The 26,860-nt window shown below is 48.0% G+C and overlaps 1 protein-coding gene and 1 long non-coding RNA gene across 4 annotated transcripts in view; one reads left to right on the forward strand and one right to left on the reverse strand.

The window, feature by feature from the left end:
• ARNT2 (aryl hydrocarbon receptor nuclear translocator 2) overlaps nt 1-23,908 on the reverse strand; it is a 187,417-nt gene extending 163,509 nt beyond the window's left edge. For 2 of the 3 annotated variants that reach the window (XM_055417948.2, XM_055417947.2), the window contains exon 1: nt 23,647-23,907. In XM_055417948.2, the coding sequence (XP_055273923.1) occupies nt 23,647-23,677 (31 nt within the window). In that variant the 5' untranslated portion in view covers nt 23,678-23,907. Of the gene's footprint in view, nt 1-23,646 lie in introns of all 3 variants that reach the window. The other variant, XM_088829576.1, reaches the window with a different exon arrangement.
• LOC129550356 (uncharacterized) overlaps nt 23,070-26,860 on the forward strand; it is a 45,305-nt gene continuing 41,514 nt past the window's right edge. Inside the window, exon 1 of the long non-coding RNA XR_008684815.2 lies at nt 23,070-23,319. This is a non-coding gene — a long non-coding RNA (uncharacterized LOC129550356). The remainder of the gene's footprint in view (nt 23,320-26,860) is intronic.

Here is a 26,860-nt window from a genome sequence, read left to right on the forward strand (position 1 = left end):
CACTCAAATCTGCCCCCTCCGGGAGATGACAAACAAAGGCCCATGTCTTTAACCACAGTGGGGCCTCCACCATGGATCATCTCATGCTTGAGTCAAATCAACAGCCAGAGACCATCAGAGGAAAGTGGGTCTCATGGGTCGGGCAGAATCAGGGCAGGTCACCTGGGTTGAAGGCTCGGGGTCAATCAATGGACAGGTCGCCCTAAGAGGGTGTTAGAGGGAGCCTTGCTTAAAACCCAGGTTGAAGAAGAGTCCTTGAGGCAGAAGGAGAGATGAAACTGTCTTCAAATATGCAAGAAACCTTCCTGTATAAAGCAGAAGAGGCCACTTCTTGATTATTGCCAAGGCCTTGGCATGGTGGCCAAGGATATGAAGGATAAGGGGAAAATGAATGACTCAGATGCATGCTGACTGTCCAAATACAGTTTGAAATTGAACAGAAACCAAATGAACTAAAACATCTGACATAAAGTTAAAAGCTAATAAATTATGAAACACCCACACAGATAAAAATCACTCAGCCATTAAATATCACGATTGCAAAGAATAATGTCACAGGAAAATGTTCAGGGTACATTAGAGGCAGACATAGATGTCAGGGATCCAATGAAATTTAGCTTTACAATGTTTGCCCTAGCATCTGGCCCTGGCTTCTGAATGAATGGCTCAACCTTTGAATGGTCAAGCAGTGGAATACCTATTTCAGGATCGTTTCTGGCATCCTTGAACTTGTGGGTGATCAATGACCCTACGATCACAAGGGTCATCATCATATCTACATTGATAGTATATTAACAGCAATCCCAAGACAAGGCATGCCACACGAACTTATTGTTCTCCAAATATTCAGTTTCAAACGTACACAGGCATTCTAGATGAGCTAAGATTGAAAATCTCCCTACATATAAGATATATGGGGCTTTCTTGGTGGTCCAGTGGTTAAGAATCCACCTGCCAATGCAGGGAATACCTGTTTGAGCCCTACTCTGGGAAGAGCCTATACGCCAAGTGGCAACTAAGCCTGTGCACCACTATTGAGCCTGTGCTCTTGAGTCTGTGCTCAAGAGAAGCCTCTGAATGAGAAGCCAGTGCACCACAATCAGAGAATGGCTCCTGCCCGCGCGCAACAGTGAAGACCCAAGCTACTAATAGATGCAGACTGCAATCCCTCAGAAGACAGATTCAGGAATAAGCAGGAATTGTAGTAGAACTGAAGAGCAGCAGAGAATGTTCCATGAGACAGGATGGGACTGTCTAAATGCCTTACAAATGATCAAGTCACCAAGAGAGTGCCAAGCAGGGCTTGGGGGGCTAGGGGTCACACCTTTATCCTAGGGATCCCTGCCATGACTACAGAGTTAAAACAAAGGACTTTTATCTTCCTAAGATATATGGCTATGTGATCTTCAACTACTTGGCAATAATATAGAGAGGTGGCTCAGTGGTAAAGAATCTGCCTGCAATGCAGGAGATGAGGGTTCAATCCCTGGGTCGGGAAAATTCCCTGGAGGAGGAAATGGCAACCCACCCCAGTATTCTTGCCTGGAGAATCCTATGGACAGAAGAGCCTGGAGGGTTACAGTCCATGGGCTCTCAAAGAGTTGGATACAACTTAGCAACTAAACTACCACCACCACAGCAGTGTCACAGTTAACCTCAACCTCTGTATTTTAAGGGCTTCCCCAGTGGCTCAGATGATAAAGAATATGCCTGCAATGCAGGAAACCCAGGTTCGATCCCTGGGTCAGGAAGGTCCCCTGGAGAAGGGAATGGCAACCCAATCCAGTATTCTTGCCTGGAGAATCCCATAGACAGAGGAGCCTGGTGGGCTACAGTCCACGGGATCGGAAAGAGTAGGACATGACTGCTGCTGCTACTGCTAAGTCACTTCAGTCGTGTCCGACTCTGTGTGACCCCATAGACGGAAGCCCACCAGGCTCCCCCTTCCCTGGGATTCTCCAGGCAAGAACACTGGAGTGGGTTGACATTTCTTTCTCCAATAGGACACGACTGAGCAACTTTCAATTCACACTTCCATAGTCTAAAATGGAACTCCGTTTTTCCTTCCCAAACCATCTGGTAAGCTGATTTCCAGTCTTTCCATCAGCAGAACCTCACTTGTTTTCAGTCTTGAGGCTCAAAACTCCCTGCTTTCCTTCTGCTAAGGTTTTCTGAGCACCCATCTTCTATCAGGTACCACCAGTCACTGCCACAAACGCAGAATGGAGTGGGACAGTTCAATGCAGAATCAATTTGAGCGGTGAACCAAGAAGTCACTGTTAAACGTCTGAGAAGAGAGGAGGAGGACAGGGACACAGAGCGCACACGCTCAGGCCTCAGCAGAGCAAACCACAGCCACAAAGCCCACTGTGCGAATCAGGCGTCCTCTTCTCGCTTTTCCCGCCGGAGTCCAAGATCTTACCACCCCAGACACGGATCACTACAATGAGCATTCCCAATGGCTCAGTAGGTAAAGAATCCACCTGTCAATGCAGGAGACCCCAGAGATGTGGGCTGGATCCCTGGGTCGGGAAGATCCCCTGGAGGAGGAAAAAGCAACCCACTCCAGTATTCTTGCCTGGAACATTCCATGGACAGAGGAGCCTTGTGGGCTACAGTCCAAGGGGTTGCAAAGAGTCAGACTCGATGAAGATCACATGCATATCCTAAAAATAATCTTGTGCCAATGCTAGGGATTGAAGGGTGTCCCCTTGGAAGTCATGTTGAAACTCTAAAACCTAATGAAACGGTACTTGGAGGTGGGGTCTTTGGGAGGTCATAAGGTCCCAAGGATGAAGCCCTCATGATTTAGTTTCTTTTTAAGTAGAGATAGGAGAGAGCTGGCTTCCTCTCCCTGTATCTCTGCTCCCAGCCCTGTGAGGACTCAGAAAGAAGGTAGCCATCTACAAGCCAGGAAGTGAGCTCATGTCAGGAACCAAACAGGCTGGCATCTTGACCTTGGGCTTCCCAGCCTCCAAATGGTGAGAAAATGAATTTCTGCTGTTGAAGCCATCCAGTCTGCAGTATTTCATTATCACGGCCCAAGTGAAGATAGCTATTCAACAGCATTGTGTCAAAAAGAATGCCTTTCATTTGTGAAATGTGTTCTAAACAATATAATTTAGGGATTTCCCTGGTGCTCCAGGGGCTAACACTCCCAATGCAGGGGGTCCAGGTTCAATCCCTGGTCAGGGAACTAGATCCCACATGCCACAACTAAAGATCTCACAAACCACAACTAAGACCCAGTGCAACCAAATAAATATTCTTTTAAATAAATAAGATCATTTAACCAGGTTAGGAGAAGTGAAAACTTTGTTCCTCTTCATGAAGACGGACAGAAAATCACCCAATGACTGATGACCACACCCTTGTGTTCACCAAATCCTTTCTTTCCTTGGCCTTGCCCCTCCTATGTAGTAGCCTTGGGAGAAAGGTGCCATTAAGAAAGTTGGGTTTTGCTCTGATTGAAAGAAGCGAGAGGAAGGTGGCAGCCTTCCTCTGGTGGAAGCCTGGTGGCATCCTGGAGCTCCTGTGATCACTGTTTTATGTCTTCTCTAAGATGATATCCTAAAACCCAACTCTACTTGTCCAGCTATGCTCAAAGTAGAAAATATGGGGACAAGGGACTTCCTTGGCAATCCAGTGCTTAAGACTTCACCTTGCAATGCAGGAGGTGCAGGTTTGACCCCTAATAGGGGAGCCAAGATCCCACATGCCTCAAAGCCCAAAACCCCAAAAATATAAAACAGAAACAATATTGTAACAAATTCAATAAAAACTTTAAAAGAAAATGTGCTCAGTTGCTCAGTCACTTAGTTAGGTTCTACTCTTTATGACCCCATGTAGCCTGCCAGGCTCCTCTGTCCATGGGATTTTCCCAGCAAGAATACTGGAGTGAGTTGCCATTTACTTCTCCAGGGGATCTTTGAGACCCAAGGATTGAACCCGAGTCTCCTGTATCACCTGCATTGGGCATATTCTTTACCAATGAGCCACCTGGGAATCATTTTAAAAAATGGTCCACAAGAAATACGGAGACCAGCATGACCCAGGAGCTGTTAGGAGCTACCAGTGAAAAACCAGCATTTATCTTGAGAAGACGCACAGACCTCAAGAATCTACCTTCCTGGCCACAGAAGGAGTGAGACAATCAATCGCATTTCCATCTTTTCTCTTTAATACACACACCAGTAAAATGATAAACCTCTAGTTCTAAAGTACTTAATTCAGTTAAGCCTTATGGATGGACTGGGGAACCTGAAATAGAGATCATGGGCTTACCTGGTGGCTCAGATGGTAAAGAACAATGCAGGAGACCTGGGTTCAATCCCTGGGTCAGGAAGATTTCCTGGAGAAGAGAATGGCAACGCACTCCAGTATTCTTGGCTGGAGAATTCCATGGACAGAGGGTCCTGGCAGGCTACAGTCCACAGGGTAACAAAGAGTCAGACATGACCGAGCAACTAAACAAGGATCAGGATCCTCAGGGGTCATCCTGTAGAGATGCTACTATCATAGCCATCTTCATGGAAGAGAGTGGAAAAGAAACGTGCCCATTAGGACTTCAGATTTTAAAACAGCCATTCAGAGAGCCACACTTGTAGAAGCACAAAGTCTATCCATTTACAAAGTCAGTGACTACACAGCATTTCAGGCTCCCAGGAAGGACATTCTTGTTTGTCTTGAGCTATTTAAAGGCTCAAGTCCCTGTTCTGAGTACCTGTTCATCTTCATCTTGATTATCTCATTTATGTTCATCTTGACAGAAGCAAGGCTACTCTAAGCAGACCTTCAATGGACATCCCTGGTGGCTCAGACAGTAAAGAATCTGCCTGCAATGCAGGAGACCCAGCTTCAATCCCTGGGTCCCCTAGAGAATATACTATTAAGAAAAAAAAAAAAACCCACGTGTCAAAATTTGGTTAAGAGCAACTAGATATGGATTAATAATCCCAGGTACTTTGTGAAAATATCTCTGTGATACGTTTTTACTTTAACAACTCATTTGCTATATGTCTTATGTGGTTCTCCAACTTAAGCGCTTTGTGCCACAAAACAAGATTTGTTTTTCACAAGGAATTTGACGAAGTTTATGTCAGATTCCTGGAAGCAACCATAGACAGAGACAGCTCCACATTCACATCTCTGAGGCAAAGATTCTGGGCTTCAGTTGTGTCTGGAAGCCCGAGTTTGTGAGCTTTTACAAATCCATTCTTTGTTGGCCTGTTTGGTTTTTTAGGGCTGTTTGGGAGGAAAAAAGTAAAAGTTGCTTTGTTAATAGACCAAAGGAAAATTATGACGCAGACAACTGAAAAGGAAAGGGTATAGGTGACAGTGAAGCAGTAGGGGTACAGGCATTTTGTCTTTCGCCTGCAGGTAGATTTCACCTGACTGTTAGAGAGAATGCTGCAGTAAAGCCACAAGGAACACAGATGGTGGCCAGAGGATACTCTGGAAGAGGAGGCATGGGCCATCCTGACTGGAGATGCAGCCCCACTGAGGGACAGGAGTCCTCATTCAGGACTGAGTGTCCCACTCAATTATCCTGCCGAAGTGGGAACGCTTCTGAGCATCTCCTCCATAAATACGGGGAGGAAGATGATATCAAATAAAACTCCATGGGGGCTTCCCTGCTGGTCCAGAGGTTAAGAATCTGCCTGCCAATGCAAGGGACATGGGTTCGATCCCTGGTCCGGGAAGACCCCACATGCCTCGGGGCAATTACTAAAGCCCAGTCATCCTAGAGCCCGTCCTTCGCAACAAGAGAAGCCACCACAATGAGTAGCCCGCACACTGCAAAGAAGGGTAGCCCCTGCTTACCGCAACTAGAGAAAGCCTGCACAGAGCAAGAAGACCCAGCACAGCCAAAAATAAATAAATAAAAATTTTAGACAATATTTTAAAAAAACTTCATGGGAGATTTATGCAAACCGAATGAAGTAACTGAAACCTGGGACACACAAAAGCACCTGATGAATTAGGGGTAATCCAGAATGTCTTGTACTGCCTGTCCCGACGTCCGCTCCTTCACTTCACTGACAGTGCTGAGAACCACATCTCAGGTATGTCTCCCCTTCCACTCCTAGTCTGTGTGGCTCAAGTGGGACCCAAATGCATACGCCTCAACTAAAGAGCCCAAGTGCCACACCTGGAGAAGCCCACGCACTTCAAATAGATGGAGCACAGCCAAAAAGTAAAAATAAAAAAGACCTGTAAACACAAAGCCAGACATGTTAAAGTCAAGACAAGGTGAGGCCAGATAAAACATCTAAAGCTGTGATGGAGACTCTCTTTGGAGAAGGAGTCTTTCTTTCTCCTTCCCAAAGGTGGGCACATGCCCAGGTCTGTTCGGAGCACTGCATGCCCTGGCAAGAGACCCTGGCTCAGCAATGTCATCTGACTTCTGCTGGAGTTTCACTGATGAGATGTAACATCACCACCACTAGGGGGATTCTGCCTGAGATTAAAACCAGTACAAGGAGGGAGGGCAAGAGGACCTAGTGAAGATAAAGAGGGTGAAAGGTACAATGCTAGCCCCTCTGGATCTTTACCTGAAGCCAGATGCCCACCTGGCTATCTTAACTTTAGGAACAATCACTGTTTGGTTTGAATCGGGCTGTCTTTTTTTTTTTTCAGATTTTTTTTAATGTGGATCATTTTTAATGTCTTTATTGAATCTGTTACAATATTGCTTCTGTTTTTATAGTTTTGGTTCCTTGGCTGCCAGGCATGTGGGATCTTAGGTCCCTGACCAGAGATCGAACCCATACGCCCTGAACTAAAAGGTGAACTCTTAACCACTGGACCACCAGGGAAGTCTCTGGGATGTCTTTTGAGAGTGAAATAATCCTGACAAATACACTGTGACTTCCTTTTCTCTCTGCCTCCTCTCCTTCCTCTTCTTCCTACTCTCCTTTCCCCTGTCCCCCTCCTGCCCTGCTTCATCTTCCCGTCTTTCTCTTTTCCCCTCCTCCTGCTGCTCCCCTTTCCCTCCCCTTCTGTCTCCTTCTTCTCTCTCACAGACACAGTGAATATCTGTAATCTGTATATATGAATTATTCGATAAGCACACTTCACCAACTACACTGCAAATTCTGTATTTGCAAAAACATCTCACTTGTTAATATGGATGGAAAATCCCTAAATAAAATCTTAGTAAATCAAATCCAGCATTATCTTACAATAATAATATTAAAAGAACTGTGCAGTGTTACCATGTTCCTTTTATTCCAGGAAGATGCAGATAATTCACCATTAGGAGATCTATTAATAGCTTAAATAAGCTTAAAAAAAAAACAAAACCTGAGTTTATCTCAATAGACGCTGAGAAGAACATGTGACTGATCATGGGAACATAACTGATCATGGGACTCGTTGCTTTGACAGGTTTGTGTTCCTAGTGTTAGGAGTTGCTGTGTGCTTCCATACTTACTGCTCAAGGCTGCCATCGCTCAGATCCATTACGAATCATTTCTCAGATCCCTGTGGAAATGGTCCTCAGAGCCAGAACGACTCCAATGATAGGAAGAGCTAACACATACTGAGCACAGACACTGTCCAGCACACTGCGAAACACCGCGAAACACCTTACACACGTCGTCTCATTTAACAGCTATTTGTTATTATTCCATTTTACAGATAAGGAAAGCAAAGTAACCCCAAACGGCAGGTCTCAAGCACAGGGAGGACTCTCTTTGCTTTACTGAGCAAAGAGAGTGATGAACACAGAATAAATACAAATATGCATTGACTATAAGTAAATAATACTAGCATGTGCTTCGTGGGGTGATCTGAGGTGATGCTAGGCCATTCAGTATTACTAAAGTCTGCTGAGTGTGTGTAATCAAAGTGGTAATTGACATGCATACTATATATGACCTCCAAACTAGCAGAGCAAGAAAGAACAGAACAGTAAATATAAACCTCATCTCCAATAAAACAAAGGAGGGGGAAAGAAAAAGAAAAAGTGGGACAAAAAGGAAAAAAAGTGGTAGAAATAAATCTGTACATATAAATGGTACCAATAAAGGGACTCAGTTTTCTGGATTAGGAAACAAAGACTGTCAAACTATGCGTTAACTATAAATAAATAATTCCTCCACCAATTTCCTAATTTTGCTCATTTTTTGGCACCATAACTTCCTGATGACCCACTTGAACTAAACAACAGACAGCCCATTTCCAATTCCCCTGAGTGCTGTAAGGTCCAAAGGTGTCACAAATGACCAAGGGGGGGGGTGTATATTTCCCAGGAAACATGAAACTGGATGTTCCAAAAGCCAGGTGGACGGGATAAAGCAGGTTTAATTTGATAGCTAAAAATAAAGCAATAAGATGGGCTTTCACTGCAAGTGATAAGAAATTCATATCAATTATAAAATGTTGTTTGGTACATTAAGATCAAACCCAAAAAATCACAGGGTAATAATTTCTTCTTACCATTAGATGTTTTGACAATAATTTCATTTTTACTGATTTTAACATTGTGACTGCAGCTTTCTTTTTGTCTGCACTGGCCTGACACACCAAGGCTGGTCCTTCTATTTTCAAACCTTTAAATCACTTTTTCCAAGTTGTTAATAGTAGTACAAAATGGTATAGTTTGGCTTCTGTTGTTTTACCCAATTAGAAAATCTTTTAAAAGAAAAAGTGAATCTCGATGCTTCTTTTAAAAGCCATTATTTTCTGGGACTTCCCTGGTGGTCCAGAGGTTAAGATTCCACGCTTCCAATGCAGCAGATTCAATCCCTGGCTGGGGAACTAGGATCCCACATGCCGTGCAGCACAGTCCAAAAAAGAAAAAAAAAAGCAAAGCCACCATTTTCCAATTAAAGGCAGCACAATGACATATGCCGCATCCTGTCTACCTTCCCAACACCACCCCATTAATGATAGTAACAGACTTCTAACCCCTAACGCCAACAGGCTAACATTTCTCCCAAGGAATGAGACTGAAGGTTTGCTTTCTAAAGAAATACACCCCCTACACAGAAAACAATCCAGGAGCCAGGGAATGAGAGAAGAGATAGAGAATCAATCCAGGAGGTCTGCATCTAACTAACAGATGCCTTAGCCACTGGAACAGGGAGCCCGGGTTCCATCCCTGGTCAGGGAACTAGATCCCACATACTGCGACTAAAAGCTTGCACACCACAACGAAAGATTCTGAGTGCCGCAACTAAGACCTGGCAGAGCCAAATAAATAAAGAAATATTTTTTTAATTTTTTTAATAAAAAGAAAGAAACACAAATGTCAGGCCAACCTCCCTCCGACTTGACCACCGTCTACGGGCAGAGCCTCTAGAGGCTAGTTCTAGCCGGCACTGGGTATTAACAAGCAGGGAGAAGGAAATGGCAACCCACTCCAGTGTTCTTGCCTGGAGAATCCCAGGGACGGGGGAGCCTGGTGGGCTGCCGTCTATGGGGTTGCGCAGAGTCTGACACGACTGAAGTGACTTAGCAGCAGCTAATACCAGTGACTGAGCTACCTGTGTGACTGCGCCACCTAGTGGTCAATAGGCACAACAGCGCCTATGCTCTGGGAAAGGACCAGCATACCCAGCCTGAAAGACCAAGGGAAGCAACAGCTGCTAGCAGACTATGGAAGTAGACTGTGGATGCTCAATGGCACAGACTGTGCTGTGCTTTCTAACCAGGATAATCCCAGCACTTAAGCACCATGATTAATAAAAGGCAGACAGTTAATGAATACTGGTTGAATGCATGAAGATGAACGAATAAACTTAAAAAGACACACACGTTCTAATGCCTATTCTGTCCACAAAGTGTTTGCGAAACTGAAATGTCTTAGGATGCAGCCTGAGGCCCAGTGAAGCCAGGTTTAAGAGGTGAAAGGAGACAGGGTGGGGGAGAGTGCCAAGCCACTGCCTGCAGAGGCAACTTCCAGGCAACCAGGTATAATGTTTGCAATTGCAGCAGCCCTGGGCAATCAACGGGGGACCCTCCTGGGCGGGCAGCCCATCACAGTCTGTCTAGAGGATGGAGGGGCCGGGAGGGAGACTCATCCTAGGCTGATGGGACCCTCCCTCACCCTACTATGCCAGTGAGGGAGGAGAAAGGGGGTGACGGGGCATTCTGTACTGGTCTGCACTTGGGGGCAGGACCAAGGCAGGAAGTCTAGCAAACAAAACAGGAGGGGAAAGCTGGAGTCCAGCAGGGTAGGGGAGGGGACTGCCGCCACAGCTGATGGACTCCTTCCCAGGGCTTCCTCAGCCCTGAGCCTGGGAGGAGGAATACAGGAGCACGGAGAGCTAATGACCCCCACATGCACAGAAGAGCCCCAGCAACCCCAGACTGCCTACTGCACAAGAATCCCATCTCTTTCATAAGCACATTTGGTTATTTGCTCCCCAAGTTTTCCCTGCCCAGCTGGAAAGCTGTCCTTCAGTCCTGAACCCTGTGCTGTGTTCCATGTCCCGACAAGGAGCAAAGGCCCCTCTGACCCAGTGTTTACCATGTGCCAAGCCTCATCCCCAAAGTTCTTAAGTAGAACCATCTAATCCTCATCCAAACCAAGTGAGAAGCCCCACTATATAGGTAAGGTAGCAGTGGAAAAGAGGGGGTAACTAGCCAGCCCACAAGCCACGGACACCAGGTCGGCCGTGGCCCGTCTCAACCCCAGGGAGCAGTGTCCTCCTCATCTCTGAATTCTGAGCACATAGCACAGTCAGGGCTTGATAGAGAATTCTGCCTATTTTATAGATGGGAAGACTGAGGCCCTCACCTGTACCATCTCCCAGTAGACAGTGTTTACATCGTCACCACTCACACAGAGTCTGGGTTTTTAAATACCTGCAGCAAGATGACCCAGCACGAACTACTGCGGTGACCTGAACATTTCCAACCTGTCTGGTTCTTTTGGGTCTTTGATGAAAGAGAAGTGGGAGTGGGGAGGGCGAGAAGGACAAGGGAGGGAAGACAAATGGAAGAAAGGAAAAGGTGGAAGAGAAAGAGAGAGAGGGAGGAAGAAAGAAGGGAAGAGACAGGAGAGGGAGGGGAGCAGAGAGGAGAGAGTGAGGAGTGGGAATTCTTGGACCTTGGGAAAAACTCAGCAAGTTTCTGCAGGCAAGTCACTCACCCCCCAAATCTGATTTTTCAGTCACTAGGTCTTTCTTTAGGAATTTACAGTAAAATGCAAATGTGTTTTTAAATGGACCGTAGAAGTAGCAGCAGACTTCCCTCATGGTCCAGTGGTTAAGACTCCATACTTTCAATGCAGGATGTGCAGGATTCCAGACACAGCGCAGCCAAAAAAAAAAAAAAGCACAAATACATATCTAACCCTAGATATCCTAGATATGCATCAGCCACAAAGAACAGGTCAAATCACACACTAATTACTGTCTGAATGGAGATCCAACTGTTAATTGCAACACGTTTCAGGAATTCCACACGAGCAACTTACCTGAAAAGCTTTCCAATTTGTATGTCAGGAAAGTTGGTAATTAAACCCCTCAACTCCCTATTGACTTTATTAGAGACATGATAATCCTTCCATAGTTAGATTATAATTATTTGTCAAATGAAGTCGATACTTATTTAGGAAAATGTTACCCTTACAGTCTTTAAAAAATAGAAAAAACCTGGGACTTGCACTTCACAAGGAGCACCTGAAGCTGCCTATATATGGTGCATAGAACCCACAGAGGTCTGCCGAGCACACAGAGAAGGGTTTTGCAGGTGGCTTAGATGGTAAAGAATTTGCCTGCAATGCAGGAGACTCAGATTTGATCCCTGGGTTAGGAAGATTCCCTGGAGAAGGTAATGGCTACCCACTCCAGTATTCTTGCCTGGAGAATTCCACGGAAAGAGGAGCCTGATGGGCTACAGTCCATGGGGTCGTAAAGAATCAGACACGACTAAGCAGCTAACACTCTGCATCTACACAGGAAAGGGCATCTGGAACCAGTAATCACCTTTGCTTAGCCTTGTCTGCACAAGACCTTGACTTATCAACCCAGAGACTTGCTTTTTAAGTAATGCCTGCTAAAAACGACCTTGTGATATAACATCACTTTTGTTCTGTTCTTGATAACAGACAAGTTTAAAAGCACAATCCCAAGCTCATCATGCAGCAACATCAAACAAAACCAGATTGTGGGATATTTTACAAAGTGACTGGCCTGTACTCAGTAAAAATGATTTTGGGGAGGGGGGAGGGACCAGAGCAGTTATTCCATAAATAAAGGAGACTAAAGAGACATCATAAGTTGTCATCCTAGATGAAACCTAGAGCCAAAAAAATGGTTTTGGCTATAAAGAACAACTGGTAAAATATTAATAAGGTCTGCAGCTTAGAATATACTGTTATATGAATGCCAACTTCCCAATCTTGCTCATAAATCGCAGTTCTGTAGAAGGACGTGCTTATTTTCAGTTTACACACATTCAAGTGTTTAGAATTAAAATGGGGCTCAGGTTCGATCCCTGGGTTGGAAAGATCCCCTGGAGAAGGAAATGGCAACCCACTTTAGTATTTTTGCCTGGAGAATTCCATGGACAGACAAGCCTGGTGGGCTACAGTCCACGGGGTCACAAAAGAGTCAGATACGACTGAGTGATTAACACTTTCATTTTCATTTTTGTCTACCAGGTATTATCAAATTGTTCAGAAAATAGAGAAAAAAAACCTGAAGAAACTGATGAAGGAAATGTGAATGTTAACACTTAAGGAATCTAGATGATGGGAATACAGGAGTTCTATAGTATTCTCAAAACGTTTCTGTAAGCCTGTAATTATTGCAGCATAAAAAGTTACTAAAAACAAAAAAACGAACCTTGTTTGGTCACACTGCTTTTCATTGATTTGAAATGTGGGAGACTGGGTGACCAAACCATCCATCCATCCATTCATTCAATAATATTAGAGATGTTGTTGTAGTTTAATTGCTAAGCTGTTTCCGACTCTTCTGTGACCCCATGGACTATAGCCCACCAGGCTACTCTGTCCATGGGATTTCCCAGACAAGGATACTGGAGTGGGTTGTCATTTCCTTCTCCAAGGGATCTTCCTGACCCAGGGATGGAACCCATGTCTCCTGCTTTAGCAGGCAGATTCCTTACCACTGAGCCACCTGGGAAGCCCCTAATATCAAGGTCCCTACAGTGGAAAAGAAAATCTCAGCTCTAAGTGAAATGAAGCAACTTGGGGTTTCTGGCAAAGCCCCACCTGCATACCTTGAACTCTTGATGCTTCAGACTCAACAGGTCCAGGACTGAATCCATCACCTCCCTGCCCCTTCCACCAAAATACCTGCAAACACTGGGACTTCATCAACAACCTCTGCCTTGGGAAATGGTACCCTGCCTTTCCAGGGAGTGAATCAGGAACCTGGCCACTGCTGCGTTCATCAGCTCCATCTGATCCATCATTTTGTTCTGATTAGGTTCTGTTGGTTTCATCAGAGGTTCACCTGCTTCTCTCCATGTCCACTGCCCCCTAAAGAGGGCCTCTGAGTCCCCTCCCTGGGCCATGGGGATGGACGCCCTCAGCCTGCAGGCCTGATTCAACAGCCAACACTTCAATGGCTTCCTATTCCATCTGGATACAAAGACACCTTTTTCCCCTAATACTTATTTTAATAATACCCTCCTGCTCATGACTCTTTAATAAACAACCAGTTCCCACAGGGATCTCCGTGGGCGTGGGGACCACGCCTGGCTTTGCACATTGCTATGCATGCACGGTTGGCATTCAATTAATATTTGCTTAATTAGGTTGATAAGCAATTAAAATAATTAATGTCAGGCTTGGATCAGTAAATGGAGAGTGATGCCATTCACTGCTGCGGGGGACCTGGGGAGGGGGTACTGGCTTTGTAAAATGAGGGGGACACGTGGACAGAGATGCTGGGCGGGCTGCAGGAAATAGAGACCTGTGGTTTGTGAGGCTGATGTTAGGAAAAGGCATACACTCTGGTGCTAAAATGAGCTGTGCACCCCCAAGCCAGCGGTCCCCAAACCCTTTTGGCACCAGGGACTGGATTCATGGAAGACAATTTTTCTACAGACAGGGAGAAGGGTGGAGGGGATGGTTTGGGGATGATTCAAGTGCCTTATATTTGGTGGCTCAAATGGTAAATAATTCGTCTGCAATGCAGGAGACCCAGGTTCAATCCCTGGGTCAGGAAGATGCCCTTGAGAAGGGAATGGCAACCCACTCCAGTATTCTTGCCTAGGAAATCCCATGGACAGAGGAGCCTGGTGGGCTACAGTCCATGGGGTCGCAAAGAGTGGGACATGATGAGTGACTTTCACTTCACTCACTTACTTCTATTATGATTACATCAGCTCCACCTCAGATTAGGTATTAGATCCCAGAGGTTGGGGGCCCCTGTTCTAAGCCATTCCTATAACTCTCTCTCTCCCTCTGCCCTTCAGGAGGAGCTGGTGGGGGTCCACGTTCTTGCCTGTCCGTAAGAATCCACCGGTCGCTGGCATAAGACTGTCCCAATACTGCCTGTTGAGGAGACCAGCTGCACACACAGTGCAGCCAACCTATTTCACTCAGAATCTCTCTACCCGCCCAGAACACAGGGAAGGCTGGCTGAACCGAATTAGAAGTTTTCTGGTCTGAAATGATTTCAAAGAGAAAGAACACAGCTGTGATCCTTGATCACATTCATTCATTTCATTCTTTGGGGGGCTTGGAATCCATCAAGCATATCAAATTATGGCAAATGAACCCAGATGAGGCCTCATTTCGAACTTGCTGATGTGATAGAAACAGCAATGCTGTTCTAAAAATAATAATAAAAAATTTATGCAGTTCTGTTATTTCACATTTAAATTAACTTCCACTGCGGATATCATAATTTTCCGAAAAGTACCATCTTGTTTCTAAAGCCACCGTGGTTTCTTACTCTGAAGTGGTAGCCTCAGGGGCCAGCCCCTTTATGTCTTGTCAGCCACATGCCCCATGGAACTCTCAGGTTCCTTTCCCAGTGGCCACTGCCCAGAGACCCACGAGAAGTCCTGTCCCTGTAGACCGGGGTTTCTCAGCCTCCCACTGGTGATCCTTAGGCCTGGATCATTCTTTGTGGTGGGAGCTGCCCTGTGCTCTGGAGGATGTTTACCCACATCCATGGCTACCACCCCCAAGATGCCACCTCCCTCCTCACCTTCCCACCCACCCTGGTATTGTGACAACCAGGAATTCCCCCCTACAGTTCATAAGCACGGTATGGACACATCTCTGGGCCCCCATGTCCTTGTTCTTGGATGCTCTGCCACTTGGCAGTGTCAGAGTCTCTTCAAATAAGAAAGAGAATAGCATCTGGTGATAACTAGGAATAAAATGCTTCCTTGGTGGCTCAGCATAAAGAATCCACCTGCCAATGCAGGAGACATGGGTTCCACCCCTGCGTCGGGAAGATCCCCTGGAGAAGGAAATGGCAAACTGTATATCTTATTTCAAAAGAATTAATTTACAATATACAATATGCAGAATACACTAAAATTCTATTTTGTATTAATTTCTAGTGTTTTTTAAAGTATAAACAACATATGCAAAAATATTAATGGTGGGTAGGAAAACTATCTTAGCACTTTTGTGTATTTTCCAAATTTCTTATAATCCACACATTATCTTTCTTGTTGTATTCAGGGAAAAAGTGATTATGGGGAAGAAAGAAGCCAATTCCTCAGAAGGGTGCTGGGAGAAGACCCCCTCCGGCTCTGCTCAGCTGCCTTCGCAACATAACCAGAGCAGTAAAAAAATGTCCCACACGATGTACAAAATCAAGAACTCCTTGCTGCTGAACATTTTTGCTTTGCTATGAATTTGCCCGAAAAATGGCCCAGTTGTCACAGTCTGGAAAACCATGCAAGCTCTGCTTATCTGCAAAGGGCCTCGCTTCCAACTGCAGAGCCAGTGGTCCTCAATGCCACCTTCCTGAGACCCATGTCGACCCCTGGGTTGGGGGGGTGGGGGAGGCAGGTGAACGAGAACCAGCCCAGGGGGCCTTATCCATGACTGCTGGTGGTCACACAAGACACAGCAGCAATTTCTCACCCAGAGCAGAAGGCTGGGAAAGGGAGCACCTTGTGGGATTTCCACAGGGAATCTGGTGGGGATATGGGTCTTCCAAGACCACCAGTTGGTCCCCAGGCTGCTACCAGTCTGACCTGGCCTCCTTCGGCGGCGGTGGTGGTGGTTGTTGTTTAGTCGCTAGGTCATGTTTGACTCTTTGTGACCCCATGGACTGGAGCCGGCCAGGCTCCTCTGTCCAGGGGATTTCCTAGGCGAGAATACTGGAGTGGAATTTCTTTCCATTTCCTTCTCCAGGGAATCCTCCCAACCCAAGGATCGAACCCAGGTCTCTCTCATTGGCAGGCAGATTCTTTGTCACTGACCCACTGATAAAGGGATCAGAAGAACCTCTTCCAATGGAGTAAGAATTCAAGCTGAGAAGGAAACAAAAGGAATGGCATGGGGGAGAACGGTTAGCTGTGGAGTGGGTAGGAGACAGTAGGAAGGACAGGTGAGCAGTTCTTCATCCTCAGATGAGAATACAGCAGCACAGGCTAAAGCCCTAAGGTGGGAAAGGGCTTGACCAGAAGGGGGAGACCCTGCTATTCTTCACTGAACAACAAGTTCCGTGTGTTCAGCTGGTCCACCAGCCTGACCTGCATGACAGCAGCTCCACTGCTTCTGTGTGAGGACCTCCTTGGCTCCCCACGCAGCGGATCCCACTGCTGGGCAAGTCTACTGCACACTCCTTTCCTAAGGACAGCCCAGCACTGAGCTGACGCTCGCAGTGGAGTCGTGGTTCTGGAAAAGATACAGAAATGACTTCCCCGTGCATTTCAGCACATGCTGAGGATGAGGCAGTTATGGAGGTGACACTGGGGGACTCAGGGGATGTGGTCCAGGTGTTCCACTCTCGGGGAGCTCATGTCCCCTAAGGAAAGGGCTTAGAGAAGCTGCTATGAGGCTGGCAAAAACCACTCTTCACTCACTTCTCCAGCCCAGGTTGCTCAAACCCACCTGGCCCACGGCCTCCCCAGCGGCTCCCCTCCGGTGCCTCCCAGGCACCTCCACTCCAGTGTTGAGTGCAGGAGCCTCACGGCCACCACACGGTCACATGCACCTCACTATCTCCCCATCACCTCCTACCACCCAGGTGTCAGGACTCAACCTCAACTGTTCTTTCTCCCAACCCCACAGCATATAGCTACGGTGCTAACCCAAAAAAGGACTGCTGCAGGCAATGCGGCCAAGGATATACCTGGTGCCTCTGGAGCTGCTCAGCATGGCAGCCTGGCCTCCACAGATCTCAGCTCCATCCCCTTCCCTTCATGCTCACCACCGCCCTTGTCCATGTCAGCAAGATCTAACAGGATGCTGGCTTCTCCTCTTGCCTCCGTTCTCCATACAGCAGTCACTGCAGGTGGGACCACGTACCTCCACTGCTCAAGTCCCTTCGAGCTCTCTGTTCCTCTTAGCATCAAATCTCAACCCCTCACCCCAATCCATGCCTCCCATGAGTGGCTTCTACCCCCTTCTCCAACCTTCCACATCACCATCACCTCTGCTCACCCACAATCTTCTGCCCACCCTGGCCTTTTCTGGGTCCTCAAACCAGCCCAGCTCTTCCCAACTTCAAGCTACCACAGCACCGAGCAACTGACACATACTAGTTGCTCAATAAATAGTGACTGGGAAATAAATATATCTCTCTTTCACATATCACTCCTGTTTTTGAAGAAGCTAAAAGGCTTCATCACTGGGCTCCCTGGCAGATGCCGAAAGGGTACATTTTATATAGTTTTTTATTGGGAAAAAAAAAAAAAGACCGTATGTTTTACCTACAAGTGGTCAGAAAGCAAAATTGACTTTTTCTTAAGGCATCGTATTTCACTGGTTCTAAATGCAATTGTCTAAAACGTCACTGAAATGGAGGAACATTTAACAATTGATAGTATGTCAGAGTTGAATTAGCTAGTTTTCTTTCTTGGAAGCTCATAAAATAATGATGTATCTTGCTATCATCCCAAAGAAACGCAATGCCAAAGAATGTTCAAACTACTGCACAATTGCACTCATCTCACATGCTAACAAAATAATGCTCAAAATTTTCCAAGCTAGGTTTCAACAGTACGTGAACTATAAAATTCCAGATGTTCAAGCTGGATTTAAAAAAGGCAGAAGAACCAGAGATCAAATTGCCAACATCCTCTGGATCATGGAAAAAGCAAGAGAGTTCCAGAAAAATATCTATTTCTGCTTTATTGACTATGCCAAAACTTTTGACTGTGTGGATCACAACAAACTGTGGAAAATTCTTAAAGAGATGGGAATACCAGACCACCTGACTTGCCTCCTGAGAAATCTGTGTGCAGGTCAAGAAGCAATAGTTAGAACTGGACATGGAACAACAGACTGGTTCCAAATCAGGAAAGAAGTACGTCAAGGCTGTATACTGTCACCCTGCTTATTTAATTTATATGCAGAGTATATCATGAGAAACGCTGGGCTGGATGAAGCACAAGCTGGGATCAAGATTGCCAGGAGAAATATCAATAACCTCTGATATGCAGATGACACCACCCTTATGGCAGAAACTGAAGAGGAACTAAAAAGCCTCTTGATGAAAGTGAAAGAAGAGAGTGAAAAAGTTGGCTGAAAACTCAACATTCAGAAAACTAAGATCATGGCATCCAGTCCCATCACTTCAGAGCAAATAGATGGGGAAACAATGGAAACAGTGAGAGACTTTATTTTGGGGGGTTCCAAAATCACTGCAGATGGTGACTGCAGCCATGAAATTAAAAGACACTTGCTCGTTGGAAGAAAAATTATGACCAACCTAGACAGCATATTAAAAAGCAGAGATGTTACATTGCCAACAAAGATCCACCCAGTCAAGGCTATGGTTTCTCCAGCAGTCATGTATGGATGTGAGAGTTGGACTATAAAGAAAACTGAGCACCGAAGAATTGATACCTTTGAACTGTGGTGTCGGAGAACTCTTGAGAGTCCCTTGGACTGCAAGGAGATCCAACCAGTCCATCCTGAGGGAAATCAGTCCTGAATATTCATTGGAAGGACGGATGCTGAAGCTGAAACTCCAATACTTTGGCCACCTGATGCGAAGAACTGACTCATCTGAAGAGACCCTGATGCTGGGAAAGATTGAAGGTGGGAGGAGAAGGGGACAACAGAGGATGAGATGATTGGATGGCATCACCAACTCAATGGACATGAGTTTGAGTAAACTTCGGGAGCTGGTGATGGACAGGGAAGCCTGGCGTGCTGCAGTCCATAGGGCTGCGAAAAGTCAGACATGACTGAGCGACTGAATTGAACTGAACTGATCTTTCCATCAACAGTCTTCTAGATACCATGAAATGCAGCGTGTAAAGACACTGGACATGGGATTTCCCTGGAGATCCAGTGGTTAAGAATCCACCTTCCAGTGCAGGGAACGCGAGTTTGATCCCTGGTTGGGGAACTAAGATCCCACATGCCACGCAGCAACTAAGCCCAGGTGCCACAACTAAAGGAAAGCGCCCCCACGGCAATGAAGACCCAGTGTAGTCAAAAATAAAATAATAAATTTGAAAAAAATCAGCCACTGTCATAGTATCAGCAACCAAGACAGGGACTGCAAATGACCTAGAAGTAGGGAGGGGTCCCCAATGGCTCACTTGCCTGCCAAAGCAGGAGACACAGTTTGATTCCTGGGTCGGGAAGATCCCCTGGATGAGGGCATGGTGACCCACTCCATTATTCTTGCCTGGAGAATCCCATGGACAGAGGAGCCTGGTGGGCTACAGTCCATGGGGTCAAAAACAGCCAGAGACGAACAAGCAACTAAGCAGCAGCAGCAGGGTGGGGTCAGGGGCCCCAGGAGATGGGAGCTAAACCCAAGACTACGGTGGCAGACGCCATGAGAAGAGCGGGGGGCCAAACCCATCCTGCTCCAAAGACCACTCCTCCTCTCCGAGTAATTGGTAGAATCCAAAAACCCAAACAGGGCACCTAGAAGGGGCAGGCGGTTAGAGTGTGAACCTGGCTCAGATCTCCTGAATACACGAAACTAGGAAGATTCCACACATTGGAGAGGGAAATGGCAACCCACTCCAGTGTTCTCGCCTGGAGAGTCCCAGGGACGGGGGAGCCTGGTGGGCTTCCGTCTGTGGGGTCACACAGAGTCGGACACGACTGAAGTGACTTAGCAGCAGCAGCAGCAGGAAGATTCCAACTTCATATTACCTGGTCCCCAGAGTGCCCCTACCATACAGCACAGACAAGTGTCACTGCAAAGGGGTCTGCTGGTCTGCAGGGCTCAGCTGGAAAAAAAGGAACAAGTGGGTGGGGAAGTGATGGCCTGTCACCTTGGTACCCTGAACAGAGATAAGCATTAGAAAAAAAACCAGGCGCCTCCCAGTCCACTTGTCTGTGTTTACTAAGCTCTTATTCTTGGCAAAACAACAACATCTAGAGAGACAGGTAAGCTGGGAGGAGGAGGGGCCATTCAAAGAAGCATCATGTGACTCATGCCTAGGAGCGGTAGACTCTGGGTACCCAGCTCAAGCACCTTGCCCCTCTTGGTTGTGAACTGCCAGAGAAATCTGAAACCTGTCTCTGGGCTCTAACCTTTGGCTGTCTCCCTTAAGAAATACACCCTTTCCCCAGAGAAGTTCAAGATTCACAGGGTGAGAAAACAACTTGTTCCACATACCTGATGGTTATTGTGGAGGGTCATTCAGAGAAAAGGTAGGTGAGGGACTTCCCTGGTGGTCCAGTGGCTAAGACTCTGTGCTCCCCATGCAGGGGGTCAGGGTTCTATCCCTGGTCAGGGAACTAGATCCCACATGCCACCACTAAAGATCCTGCTCGCTGCAACAAAGACTTAAGATCCCCAATGCCCAAGTGAAACCTGGTGCAGCCAAATAAATAATTTCTTTTTTTAAAGAAAAGATGATACTCGGGGCTGGTGTGCGGGGATGACCCAGAGGGAGGATAAAGGGAGGAGGGAGGTGAGAGGGGGGTTCAGGAGGGGGAACTCATGTACACCTGGGGCGAATTCATGTCAATGTATGGCAAAACCAACCAATATAATATTGTAAAATAAAAAAATAAAGAAAAGATGGGTGAGTAAGAGAAAAGTCAACCACCTAAAGGAATTTTCCCTTGGGAAGATCTCATCATGCTCAGTATCTCTGGTATCACTCCTAACAGAGAAAAGACAGACACCCACTGTCTCTATCAAGCAAGTTGGGTGTTTATAAATAATAAAAACAACTCCCTGCACTTGCACAGTTCAAGTGCTCCAAAGTCTAAGGCACAGGCAGTCATGTGCTCAGCACGGCCAAGGCTGGCAGTTGCCCTGTATTTATTACATTTGGCTCACGGAACAATATGATACACAAAATGTATTAAACAGCAATGTTATGTTATGTATGTATGTATGTATGCATGCATATATGTGTGTACGTATGCGCGCATGCTCAGCCACTCAGTCGTGTTCAACTCTTTGGGATCCCACAGACTGTGGCCCTCCAGGCTCCTCTGTCCACAGGATTCTCCAAGCAAGAATACTTGAGTGGGTTGCTACTGGGGAAACCCCAGAGCCTACATATATAAATGTACATTGCCTCTGATTTTATTCCTATTTCCATTATAAACCTATACTGGACTAAAATATCCTCATTTAACGTCCTTTGCTTTTCCTAATATAACATTTAAATCTATCAACTTAACATTGATTTTTAAGTAGCTGAACAGGTTGAACTTGCAGGCTTCAATCACAAGCAAATTGGCAAAGCTGTTTTCAAACTCACCATTCTGGACAGGAGACTCATCTGTTCTTTCTGGACTCCCTATTTCTGCAAAGGGAACCTCTGTCCTTGGAGCTACTCAGGATCCTCACCTCTGTGTCTGTGTCTCCTTTAGGCTTCCCCTTAATCTAAGAGGTGCAAGTCTGAGCTCCTCCACCTGCCCAACAGTACTGTCCTCCTGTCTGTGTCCCAAGCCAGGGCCACTAAGTCTCACCTCCCCAGCACCTGCCTCATTTCAACTCGGCCTCTCTGTTTCCAGTCTTGCTCCCTCATTCCCATGTTACCTCAAACCTGAGCTAACAAATTAATCTTCCAGAAGCCCTGTGATCATGTAAGTTCCCTGTGCAATACCATAGAGAATTCTCTTAATGTGGAATGCGGGAGTCCGCAATCCTCAGTCCCTCCACTCTAAAGCCTCGTTGTTGTGGTTCAGTCCTGTCCAACTCTTTGTGACCCCATGAACTGCACCAGGCCCGGCTTTCCTGTCCCTCACTATCTCCTGGAGTTTGCTCAGACTCATGTCCATTGAGTCGGTAATGTCATCCAACCATCTCATCCTCTGTTGTCCCCTTCTCCTCCTGCTCTAAAGTCTGGCCACTGCCAAACCACTAGGTGTGAAATTCTCCGGCTTAGAGCCCCAACACTCACTGCATCTGCGCATGCTCAGAGTAAGTCCGCCGTGACTCACACCATCCCTTCCACCTGCAAGTGGCTTTCGCACCTGGGTCTGTGTTCCAACTCTTCAAAGTCCAGTTCTAAAGTGCCCAGTCTCCAAAAGCTCTGCCTTACCACTACAGATGGGAGGGATCCTTCCTTTATTTTTCTTTGCTAGACACTGCGCGTGTTCGCCCCCCCTGCCCTCCACCCTACGACCTCCGGCTACCAGGAATTCCCCGAGGGCTGGCCTCTGTCTGACTCCCCCGCACCTTCCACGGGGGACGAACACCACGCCACGGCCATAGCAGTCACTGCACAGCACCCAAAACTTTGTAGCAGTCAGCCCAGCTGTCCGCCTTTCCATTCTCGGACACCTTTCCGGCCGTTCTATTCACAAGGTAGAGCATTTCTCCAAACACAATAGAATTTCTCTGCTACTATTCCAAACCATGTCGTTATTCCCACTTGATCAGGACCTCTTCTCATTTTTTTGAAATCTGCCCAGTAAGCAGAGTTGTCATAGACCGCACCCTGGGAGCTGGTCAGCCTTATAAAGCAGAGGACGTTGAATTGGCCTGGGCTTCTCCACTCTGTTTCTACAGGCTGTGTGCGTGTGTGTCCATTAAACATGGGGACACACAGTAGCTAGTCGCCAAGGGATCAAAGGACCAGAGCCTGAGGCGCGGGGCGGGCAGGGGACCATCCCGGAGTTCCACCCTGTTGAATGAATCCTGGCTCCGAACTTTTCCCTTCGTCAGCGCGGTACCCTCATACCCGTCCCGACCAGCTGACGCCTGATGCCACAGTGGCCGGGACCGGAAGAGAAAAAGGCGCTGGATGGGGAAGGAGAAGGTGGGTATTTTCGGAACTTCAGGGGATCCCGGGCAGCCACTTCTGGTTCCCAGGGATGCGAGGCCGGCGTGCGCCGCCCGCGGATCGGAGGGGACGCATCCCCGACAGCGGGATGGGCAGAGACCGGGATGGAGATCCTGGAGCTGGTGCTGAGGCTGAGGTTGCCGCGCAGAATGACAGCGCCCCCCCCCACCCCACCCGGGGATGGGGGTGTCGAGCTCCCCGGCTCCGCGTCCCCGGGGGCGCTCGGCGCGCCCAGCCCCTCCGGCCCGCTCCGGCCCCTGGCAGGGCCCGCGGGCTGCGGCGGGGCCCGCGGCCGCTACTCACCCGGAGGGTTGACGGCCGCCGGGGTTGCCATCTTGCTCGGGAGGCTGGGCGCGCGCCGGGCGGGGGCGCGGAGCGGGGGCGGCGCGGAGCCGGGCGCCCCCCGGGGCAGGCGCGGCCAGCGCAGGCCCAGGCGCCGCCGCCGCCGCCCCTCCGCCGCCACACAAAGGACGGCGCGGGCGGGCGCTGCTCCGCGCTCTCCCGCCGGCCGGCCGCCCGCGCCCCCGCCTCTGCCGCCTCCGCCCCCTCCCCGGCCTCCTTCTCCGGCCTCAGCCTTTGTCACACGGCGGGGGGCGCCCGGCCGCCGCTCCCGGGGCCGCGCCGCAGCACCGCGAGACTTGGGGCGGCGGGCGGCCGGACCCCCGAGCCGGGGGCCGCCCCCTCGGGGCCGCGCAGGTGCCCGGGCTCGGGCTGGAGGCGCGCCCCCTCCCCGCTCTCCGGGTCCGAGTCTCCCACCCCCACCCCGGGGGTCCCGGACACAGCTCGGAGGGGCGCTGTCCCTGGGCCAGGGTGCCGGGCCCGAGAGGGTGGGGGGCAGCGCATTAAGATTCAGAGGGAAGATGGAGAGAAACAAAGGCGCCCCAGTGCTGCCCACTTAGCATGCCGGCGCCGCGCCGCTCGGCTCCCAGGGCCGAGACTTCCAAGGCCCCCGGCACCTCCGAGGCCACGGGCACGAAAGGACAGCTGCCGAGGGCACCCAGCGAACACCAGACCCGGGAAATAGTGGAGGATTCGGCCCTTAGAAAGGCTGTCAGCTCGACTTTCCTTTCTGCACGGTGACTGTCTTTGGTTATCCCCCAAAGTTGTTGCAGGAGCTTTTACACAACCACCTGAGAATTTAAGGGTCTCAGAGCTTTTGTTTGTATATCCTAGTGAAGTTAGCCATAGGGAGCTGGGAGGGACTGTTTCTTTGCCAGACAGCACGGTTGCTCACAGGAAGGAGATGGCACCCAATGAGAAGGCTCCAGTGAAGAATGAACCCCTCCCAGGTGAGACCCACAAAGGGCAAGAAGGCCTCTTAATGTGGACACGTTTGCAAAAACATCAGACTGTCTTAAATCCTTACAAAGAAGTACTTGGAGGAGAGGGAGGGGGCAAGTAGAGAAAAAAATGCTTGGGATGTTATTTTCAAATCAGCATTGTCTTCCAGGGGAGTATTTGTCACTATTGATTTGACTAATAGGCGCTTAATGATATTCATTTGTTTATCGATTCCATGAAATTGAATGTCTGCTGTGTGCCTGGACAAGGCGATGTGTTGGGTGGACCATGGAAACAGAGCCACAGGGCCTCTGCTCTCCCTGGACTTCTAGTCTGGGTGGCCATGAGGGCAGCAGAATAAGGTGTTTGTACTCCAGAAGCACACAGCTGCTTGGGGCTCAGTGTGGTCACTGGTGAATGAATGAATGGGGGCAGAGAGAGGCCAAAGTGATCAAAAATACACACACTATTCTGAAAAAATGAGCAGAATATGGAGAAGTGGAAAGAAAGACACTTCAAGGGAAAACTAGGGCATGAATGCAACCAGCACCAAGGTGGGCCAGGCTGGTGGGACTTTCCTGGTGGTCCAGTGGCTAAGACTCTGACCTCCCAATACAGGGGGCCCCTGGGTTCCATCCCTGGTCATGAGGCAGGAGCTTGATGGGCCCCACACTGAACAGTTTCTCCCCTATAGACAGAAACTCTGTAATAGCAGAAATCCCAGGGCTTACCTGGTGGCCTGCCAGTGTAGGGGACCCAGGGTTCCATCCCTGATACAGAAAGATCCCACATGCCATGGAGCAACTAAGCCCTAGCGCCACAACTATTGAGTCTGTGCTCCAGAGCCAAGAAGTCACAACTACTGAAACTACGTGCCCTAGCCACCAAAGTTAGCATGCCCTAGAGTCCATGCTCCCCAACAAGAGAAGCCACCACAATGAGAAGCTCGGGCACTGCAGCTAGAGGGTAGCCCCTGCTCACTGCAACTAGAGAAAGACTACGTACTGCAAGGAAGACCCAGCCCAGCCGAAAATAAATAAATAAAAATTATTTTTTAAAATATAGCAGAAATTCCACAAAAACAGGATGACAGAGGAGGCTGTGCTTGCTAAGTCACTTCAGTCGTGTCCAACTCTTTGTGACCCCATGGACTATAGCCCTGCAGGCTCCTCTGTCCATGGGATTCTCCCGGCAAGAATACTGGAGTGGGTTGCCTTGCCCTTCTCTAGAGAATCTTCTGGGAATCGAACCTGAGTCTTTTATGTCTCCTGCAATGGCAAGCGGGTTCTTTACCACTAGCACCACCTGGGAAGCCCAAGAAGGACCCTGGGCCCTGCCCAAATAAGACAAAAAAGACCACATATTCCTCATTCTCAAAGTTAAGGAGGCTTCCCCAACTATATATGCACAGAAATGCTCCATGGTGGTCAAAAAGGGAGGGAGCACCACCCTAGTAAGTGGTGTCAACCTACCCATAGGCCTCTTCACTAGAGTCTGTCTTGGCTAAGAGATGCCCACATGCACACTGAAGGGATCCTGAGATGTACCAAATACAGAGTAAGTACCAGGCAAATGTAAATGATTGACCAAAGGAAACTGGGAAGAAATACCCTCTAAAAGTGATTCAAACTACCACCAAGGCGTGACTTTCTCTCTGAGCCCACCTGTGTGTCTATCCACACCAACCGTACTCTAGTAAATACTGGTTTCATGACTTTCTATCTCTGTGGGAACTCTTTTCTGCAAAGCCAAAGGGCCTTGTCACTGACCGCTGACCTAGTGGCTAGGATTCGGTCCTCTTATCTCCAAGACCCCATCTCAGTCTCTTCTGGGGAACTGAAGCCCCGCTTCAAACCACTGCAGGCCAAGGTTACCTGAGATCAGTCAGGGAACTAGATCCCACAACTATAAGACCAGGTGCGGCCAAATAAATTAATAAATATTAAAAAATAATAAAAAAGGTGGACCAGGCCTAGACAGATAATGAGGTATAGGGAGAGAACAGCTTGGGTATCAGCTGGGACCACCCCATCCTTATATCAAGTCGCTGCCGGTGATTTTCCCAACATCAGTTAAATGAGAGCTCAGCCTCTCTTCCACATCCTCCCAAATGGCAGCACACTCAAATACCCCCATGCACTTAACAAATACACAGGGCCTCCTTGATGGCTTAGTGGTAAAGAATCCACCTGCCAATGCAGGAGACACAGATTTGATCCCTGGGTGGGGAAAATCC

Source organism: Moschus berezovskii, chromosome 21, assembly GCF_049115385.1.
Source record: "Moschus berezovskii isolate FMDL1 chromosome 21, NW_MosBer_1.0, whole genome shotgun sequence".
Classification (NCBI taxonomy): Eukaryota; Metazoa; Chordata; class Mammalia; order Artiodactyla; family Moschidae; genus Moschus; species Moschus berezovskii.